The 8,834-nt window shown below is 31.6% G+C and overlaps 2 protein-coding genes across 2 annotated transcripts; both read left to right on the top strand.

The window, feature by feature from the left end:
• Positions 1-927: 927 nt before the first annotated feature.
• On the top strand, positions 928-5,118 carry LOC108781954 (Ribosomal protein S6 kinase II). The gene is made up of 14 exons (XM_018550090.1): positions 928-978; positions 1,036-1,186; positions 1,394-1,588; positions 1,692-1,773; positions 1,848-2,008; positions 2,185-2,291; positions 2,482-2,659; positions 2,776-2,941; positions 3,068-3,220; positions 3,353-3,618; positions 3,712-3,960; positions 4,092-4,330; positions 4,424-4,685; positions 4,834-5,118. Exons 2-14 carry the CDS (start codon positions 1,133-1,135, stop codon positions 4,960-4,962), a joined length of 2,241 nt encoding a protein of 746 aa, XP_018405592.1. The 5' UTR covers positions 928-978; positions 1,036-1,132; the 3' UTR covers positions 4,963-5,118.
• Positions 5,119-6,512: 1,394 nt separating this feature from the next.
• LOC108781949 (uncharacterized) lies at positions 6,513-7,536 on the top strand. Its single transcript, XM_018550078.1, has 2 exons — positions 6,513-6,871; positions 7,256-7,536. Exons 1-2 carry the CDS (start codon positions 6,769-6,771, stop codon positions 7,534-7,536), a joined length of 384 nt encoding a protein of 127 aa, XP_018405580.1. The 5' UTR covers positions 6,513-6,768.
• Positions 7,537-8,834: the final 1,298 nt, after the last annotated feature.

Here is an 8,834-nt window from a genome sequence, read left to right as displayed (position 1 = left end):
ATTTTTCGTTTATTTTCCTAATATTTATTGCAATAAATAATATTTTTATAATGAAACGACGGACATATTGTACGCTTTCTCGATTTTGCCGCTTGCTGCTTGCTGTTCGTTCGGTTCAACTTCAACGAACTGCGGCAAAATGTATTTGCGCCGCAAGTACGTCATCAAGTTTACATAAAATTCTTAACCAATAGTAACGAATTGCTGCTGCAGCGTGCTGCGCATGAAAAAGTACCTTTAAGATGCTAAAGCGGCCCTCTAATTAGTTCGTAATTCTTCAAGACTGAACTTAAGACGGTCTTGAATATAAGAACTGCCTTTTTTCTTTCGTTTCGTGCAAAAACGCGTCGAATGAGCCTAATTTAATCGAAATCGGAGATGGTGGGTGTATTCTGTATAATTACCAAGAACTGACTATGAATACCGCTCATGAGCGGTCGTGCTTCTGAACTGAATGCACTCAATATCTGCTCATTGAGCTGATTTATCTGATTGGTTTATATTTTAGAATCTAATAGAATATGCCAATCAGATGAAAGAGCTCACTGAGCGCTCAGTGAGTGGTCGTGCTTCTAAATAGATGCACTCATTGAGCGCATTCAGCGGACTGAACAGTTGAGTGAGCGCTCGCTATTATTGGTGTATTTTTCTAGATCTAAAATTCTGATTGGATGATCTGAAAGAATACACCAATAACAGCGAGCGCTCACTCACTGTTGAGTCCGCCGAATGCGCCCAATATTTGGAGTTGATAGAGATAAATTTCGGAACGCACCTCAGGTACCTATTATAAGCACCAACGATATGTATATGTATCTAATAATTATATATAAGCATGGGTAGGTATGCATATTATGTACGCATGCGTATTTATTTTTATATATGACTACATGGTATGTATACATACGGGTATGTATGTATATACATAGCGAGTGGTAGCAAGCAGTGAGTGGTAGTAGTGATTAATATTGCTTGATTGTGAGTTCTGTTGTTAGTTTGTTAATCACAGTTAACTAATAAAATTGTTTTTTGCAGTTAAACACTTGTATACATGTTAGTAACAATTTAATAAAGATATAAGTATTTCACTAAAACGTTTACAATCCCAAGAATAAACAAAACTTTAAATATAATGCCGTTGGCAACTCTAACGGCTCCTTGGACCGAGCATCGTACAAATGAAAAGGTAAAACTTAATTTTTCTCAACATTCTTGTGTTGCAATATTTTTGGGATTTTCTTTGGAATAGCGAATTTTACATGAAATCACTGTCGCTTTTTCAAAAGAATAGTTGTTCTTTTTTCTGTTTATTTTTTCTTCACTTTAACTTTAACAAATTATGGAATCTTATTTTGGAAAATATCTTTATTTTTCGTTTTTTATTTCTGTTTAGCAGAGTACAGAGATTCTTCCAGCTGAAAATCAAGAAGAAACAATGATCACTCAAGGAAATTTAATTGAAAGAGCAAACGGTTGCTCGGAATCTCATGAAATTGAAGTACGCGATATGACAAGGGATGGTTATGAGAAAGCTGAACCTTCTCACTTTGAATTATTAAAAGTCCTTGGCCAAGGATCCTTTGGCAAGGTAAAACTAATACGTGCCAAGTGTATATATATATATAGTGTTTAAATATTTTTTTTATATATCTTATATATAATTTTATTTTATTTCTTTGATGCTGTCATAGGTATTTTTAGTAAGAAAAGTTGTTGGAAAAGATAGTGGAACTTTATACGCTATGAAAGTTCTAAAGAAGGCAACCTTAAAAGGTATCTTGAAATACTATAGAGCATTTGCAAAGGTTTTAAATTATTGCAGTTATTATATTATCCACTTTTCTTAGTTCGTGATAGAGTTAGAACCAAAATGGAAAGAAACATATTGGTAGATGTGGAACATCCATTTATTGTCAGGCTGCATTATGCATTCCAAACCGAAGGAAAACTTTATTTAATTCTAGATTTTCTAAGGGGTGGTGATCTCTTTTCCAGATTGTCTAAGGAGGTAAGATTGTTTCTTGAAAATCATTATATATATATATATATATATATACATATTATATAATCTATACTTTTCTACAATTAGTGTAACCAAGAGAACACAAGCAAATGTTTTATGACACAAGCATTGGAATAAGCTCTCAAATATATTCATAATTGTCAGTATAATTAATGTTTCAGGTAATGTTTACAGAAGATGACGTTAAATTTTATTTGGCTGAACTAGCACTTGCATTGGATCATATACATAAACTCGGAATAATTTATCGAGATTTAAAACCTGAAAAGTTTGTATTGTTTATATACTACTTATATATATATATATATATGTCATAAAGAAACATATGAGATATATATATGCTGCAGCTTTTTTATGAAATCAATCTCTTCAGGAAAAGGATGTGACATATATATGATATGCTTCTTTAACAGGTATTGGCTATTGAAATACTTAATTAACCTTTTTTTATGCAATAGCATTTTATTGGATACAGAAGGCCATATATCTTTGACAGATTTTGGCTTGAGCAAGCAACCTTTAGATGATTCAAAAGCATATTCATTTTGTGGCACTGTTGAATATATGGCACCAGAAATTGTCAATAGAAAAGGACATACTTTTGCAGCAGATTGGTGGAGTTTTGGTGTTTTAATGGTTAGGTTTGAACTTTATGTACTATATCTGGATTGAAGTGGTTACTGACCTTAAATTACCATAGCTGTACAAGAAAAGTAAAAAAAATATACAACATGTACCTTTGAAATTTTCAGTTTGAAATGCTAACAGGCGCTCTTCCATTCCAAGGTACAAATCGTAAAGAAACGATGACGCAAATCTTGAAAGCTAAACTTGGTATGCCGCACAATCTTTCATCAGAAGCACAAGCACTTTTAAGAGTGTTATTCAAAAGGAATCCAGTTAATCGCCTTGGATCTGGTAAAAGGCTTGCATTGTCGTACACATTTCTTTCAAGAAATAATAGGGTTTTAAGTGACGCTTACCTGCTGTTATACATATGTAATTATGTAGAGTTGATTTGTATGCAAATTCTTTGTTTCTTAGGTGGAGTGGAAGAGATTAAAAGTCACGTTTTTTTTACTACCATTGATTGGGACGCTCTTTATAAAAAAGAAATAAGGCCACCATTTAAACCGGCTGTCAGGGAGGACGATGCATTTTACTTTGACAGTGAATTTACCTGTAAAACGCCTAAAGGTAAAGTCTCCTTTTTGAAAACAGAAGGAAATGGAAAGGTATAGAATAGAGTTGTTAGTAGAGTTGTCAAGTTAATAATTATATAAAACTATGTCTTGATATCCTTACTATAAAAGATACGCATATTTTCAGATTCTCCTGGAGTACCACCTAGCGCAAATGCTCATGAATTATTTCGCGGATTCAGTTTTATCGCACCCTGTTTACTTACGGATACGGATCATGTTATATCTTCTGAATATAGGCACTATGATAACATTAGTGCTATTTTTCCAACCTATGTTAATCCTGTTTCTGTAACTGACGAATATGAATTTAAACATGAAATTGGCAGAGGAAGCTACAGTGTGGTATATTTAGCCGTTCATATAGCATCCAAGATGGAGTATGCTGTAAAGGTAAAGTCCTATATAAAAATTGAAATAAAATTTATCTGTGAAATGATATGCGAAGTAGAAATAGAAAGCTAGCTAAATGATTTAACAAAATAGGTGATTGAGAAATCGAAACGAGATCCGACAGAGGAAATAGAAATTCTACTACGATACGGTAGGCATCCTCACATTGTAACGTTGAGAGCGGTTCACGAAGACGATAAACGAGTTTATCTGGTATTGGAACTTTTACGCGGTGGTGAACTCCTCGATCGTTTGCTACAGAGACAGAATTTCACCGAAAGGGAAGCTGCCGAGGTTATTTACACTGTTACAAGTGTGGTGCATTATCTTCATGAGAACGGAGTAAGTGTGACCTTTAAACATATAAATATGACAAACATTTTTGTATAGTTACTTTTTTTTGTACGTCTATACGAAATTTATTTACATATGACGAAACGATGAGGTTGTTGCTTAAAAAAAGAAAAAAATAGGTTGTTCATAGAGACTTGAAGCCATCAAATATTCTGTACACAAAATCTGGCGGTGATCCCACAACACTTTGTATATGTGACCTTGGCTTTGCAACACAATTACGAGCGGAGAATGGTTTATTAATGACGCCCTGTTACACAGCTAACTTTGTAGCACCCGAAGTGTTGAAACGCCAAGGGTATGACGCAGCATGTGACATTTGGTCACTTGGAGTTTTATTGTACATTATGCTAGCTGGGTAATAAAAATTTGGAAAATGAAATAACTTAATATATGTATATGCAATAATAAAATGGTCAAAATTAATTTGATTTTGTCATGTGATATATAGATACACACCCTTCCGTAATAGTCCAGGAGATAGTGCCAGCGATATATTAGATCGTATTGGTTCAGGATATATAGATGTGGAGAGTGGGATATGGTGTCAAATTTCCAATGAAGCTAAAGAATTAGTTAAGAGAATGTTGCACTTGGATCCTACTCGAAGACCTACGGCGACTATGATTTTAAAATATCCATGGATTGTAAATCGACATCGTATCCCTCCAAAAGCATTGCCAGATGTTATTAAGGATCCACATAGCCTGAAGGTATATATTACTATCAAAAAATAATAAGTATGAGAATTATTTAATAATAAATGCATTTGTAGCATCTATTTGGAAATGTGTCACACTATTCCTTTCTGTATATTTTCAAAAAAATTTTGCACTATCTCATATTGGATTCTATTTTCAGATGGCAGTTGCAGAGACATACCGAGTAATAGCAAGTAGCCCAAGATCACCGCATATTGGTCCCGTGGTTATGTCCGAATTGGCACGTCGTAGGACACAAGGCAAATCTAGTGGTCTTACCCAAGTTTAACTTTAATATCTCTTTTACAGATTAACTTTTATCTCAAGATAAAAGATATTTAGGAAAACGAAATCATGTTTTAAAGTACAAGTAGCTTAAAGTGCCCATATTGTAAATGACATTAATATCATCGTGGAAAGTATATAACAGAACATTTATGACAGTGAGCCGAATGTGATATTTATTTGTAGTTAATTGCGTAATGGTCGAAATAAGCAGTTTAGTTATTTTTTAATTATTTCTTTTATATACTTATAATTGCTAAAAGTCTTATAGATTTAACCTAAGAAAAAAATGTTGCCTGATATAATCGTGTTGAGCTGTAATCAATTATAAATTTAATCATTTAAATATTTCGCTTACATTACATGTAAAATTTTATCTGTGCAATGTAGTTAGATTAAATTAATTTTTTGAATTGATATTTACTGTATAAGTACGTGTCTCTTGTATGCGTGTGTGCGCTTGTATTTCCGCCTAAACTCGTGATTTGTAATTTTAAAATGCTTAAAATCTCGATGTTTACGTGGATTTGAGTTTAAAAAAACTACAAAATAGAATAAATTGTATCACGTAATCATTATTTTATTGCTTATAGTTAATGATTTGTTAAATAAATTGATAATTGTATAAATTATTTTTATGTTGACTTGAAGAAATTCTTATAGAGAATCGTTTTATTTTTGAGAAAAGTACAATCTTAAATTATATATTTTTCAAAATAATGTATAAGTAATTATACATTCCTACGATTATCTGTAAGAACTTGAAAACCATTTTGTTGAAATGGAGATCAACACGTAGAACTGCCAAAAATCCTCGTGTGTACAGATGAATTTATGTTTATATTAAAAATAAATTCATCTGTATACACGCGCGCGTGTGTGTGGATGTGATGGGTTTTGCATATATACAAAATCCATTTGTAATCAACGAAAATTCAAACTCCAATAATGTAATCAATTTTAATGATTTAAATATTGTCAATTTTCTGTAAACTACAAGATATTGATAATTGACCAATTACAGTTGGGTGCGAGAAGAATAATTCGGCGCGTTCAAGTTGACAAATCGGCTAGCCTGCTCGCTGAGCAAATGAACATAATTGGTTGTTATTTAGAAATCCAACCAATCATATTCAATTGCTCGGCAACATATATGTAATACTAATGGCTGATGGGGCGTGGTTTGCGATCGAAACACTATGGTGCCGCCAATGCTAATTCTGTCCTTATTTATGTTCAGTTTGTTGTAACGCGCAGGCGTCAATTTGTTGCGCGATAAGTGCTACATCGCTACATGTGATATATTGCAGGTTATGTTATAATTATTGTCGTCACTTCGTCAGCCTTTCAATTAAAAAATGGTGAGGTATTGTTATGTATGCAATAAAAAACAAACAAAAAATGGAAATATTTGCCTACACAAGTAAGTTTATAGTATACCTATATTAGCTCTATATATATATATATATATATCTCGACTAACATCCTAAATTATAATCATAAAAATATTCTTTTAAGATTTCCAAGAAATGAAATGATTTGTTTGCGATGGAAGGAATTTTGCGGATTAAGGAAAGCTGATGATGTAAAAGCATTGTTCATTTGCTCTTCTCATTTTTGTGCTGAAGATTTCAAATGGGACGTTTCAGTATCCGGAAAAAACAAATTATTGAATTCAGAAGCAATTCCTTCAATTATTTCTCGCAAACGGCAAACATCTGAGAAAGAAATAGAAATAGAGTTGACAAAAAAAAAAAGCAGAATTGTCAATGACAATAACGTAGAACCACAAGTGTACATAAATGTACCTATGGAAATTTATACAGAAGTTGTTAAACTTGAGACAGCAGAAGTTATCAGACCACAAGAAACGCAAGCATTAACAAATGTTCTCATAAATACGTGCATATCGAGTAAGTACATACATTCATGTATGTAAAATTAATACAGTTTTTAAGATGCTTATCAGCAAATTATTAAGATCTTTCTAATATGCCTGTATGAACATTAGTATTATTAAATTGTTTGTCAATTTAATATTTATGATATTACTATGCATCAATTCGGCTTATGATTGGATTTCAAGACTTAAAATGATTTTGACGTACAGTTTACAGAACGGGATATGTATAAATTCACACCAAAAATATTATTGAAACATTTAAGATCTAGCTTAGACCGTTAAGACTTTATTATTTAGTTGTGTATTTATATATATTTACAGTCTTGAAGTTTAATGTATTGTATTTATTCTTTCGATTGTAACAAAACATAAACGTATATTTTTTAAATTTGAGGTCCAACAATAGAATTATGTTCTACACCAAAGAAACGGAAATACATGGAACCTCGCTACATTTCTGAACTGATGACATCTGATGTAAACACTCCTAGAAAAGCTAGAAGAATTATAAAATTCATCAAAGCTAATGATTTGAAAAGGCGAGAAAGAATTCAAAATTTACAGAGAATGAATAGGAATCTTCTTAAGCGTATTGAAAATCTGGAAAATATGATTGAACATTTAAAAGGAAAGCTATTAATGTCGGAAGATGCTGCAGATGTTTTATTGCTATAGTATTGTTGAATGAGATTGTTAATAGTATTTTATATTTTAAGTCATTCCAATTTTCAAAATTATCAACTTTTTTACTTATATAGAGAAAAGTCGACAACGCTGACTTTCCTCTATACATACAAAGCTAGCCAAAAGTCTGCGATTTTTTGCATTTCATGAAAAATTAAATATCTCGGTAAAAAGAAATCGTACAAAAATAATAATAATAATAATAATAAATAAAATAATAATAATAATAATAATTCTTTACATTTATTTATAAAAGAAAAATGTTATTCTTTGCTAATTTATTAAATATAAAAAAAATAATTTTATTACTTTAACTACATACATATATTATATGTCTCATTCCTTTAAAATTGTATTGGCTCACCCACTCAATGACAACTTGCATCAGTCATCAATTATGGGTAAGAGTTATTATTGTAAACAGCTACTCTAGAAACTATTCTGAATATTATACACTGCATGTGTGACAAAATCTACTTTTTCTCAGGAATAACAAATATCTATCCCAGCAAACAGTAAGTTATATGTAACATACATACGGGGATATAAATGCCTAGAGCATTTTTATCAGGGAATGAGTAACTTAATCTAAACATCGTACACATTTTGTTTTAATTGAGCTGTGTAAAAAGCTGTACTCTGTAAACTTCTGCGTACATTTATGTTAAGCAATTGAAAAACACACTTTTTTGCAAAACTTCTGTTATATATATTTTAATTATAGTTTTCTGTTATATATTATATATTTTAAATATATGTTTTATATATTTTAATTATAGCGTTATAATTTTCTTTCTACTAAAATGTTTGGTTTACATTTACAAGTATAGATTAAGTAAAATTATTGCTGTATTATAATAAAGAGATTATGTGTATTTCTTAATTTTCCTTTTAATTTCTAATTTATATTGTAATTCAGATAGTCCTATACAATCCTATAATCTTCTAGTTTTCGATTGGCGCCCAGCAATGACGTCCTTCCGGTCTTATGACGGTACTCTATTATAGGTACTCTACTACTGCCCATTTAGACCATGCATTAAGCCCATGGCACATACAGAAACGTAAGGCCGTAAATGTAATCAGTAAGCTTTTTGGCCAATCACAGTAGAGACCGTAAGGCCGGTAGCGAATCCAATGTTACGATTTCCTTACTGATACGTCTTAAGGTTGATTTATACTGGCCGTAATCTGTTAACTTATGCCGTAATCTGTAAAAATTGACCAATCACAGTCGAATGAGAAGGGAATTATCAATTATAATTGGTCAATTTTTACAGATTACGGCA

This window comes from Cyphomyrmex costatus, unplaced genomic scaffold (genome assembly GCF_001594065.2).
Source record: "Cyphomyrmex costatus isolate MS0001 unplaced genomic scaffold, Ccosl1.0 scaffold932, whole genome shotgun sequence".
Taxonomy (NCBI): domain Eukaryota; kingdom Metazoa; phylum Arthropoda; class Insecta; order Hymenoptera; family Formicidae; genus Cyphomyrmex; species Cyphomyrmex costatus.
The sequence above is the reverse complement of the archived record's forward strand: the minus strand, read 5'-3'. Positions and strand labels throughout refer to the sequence as shown.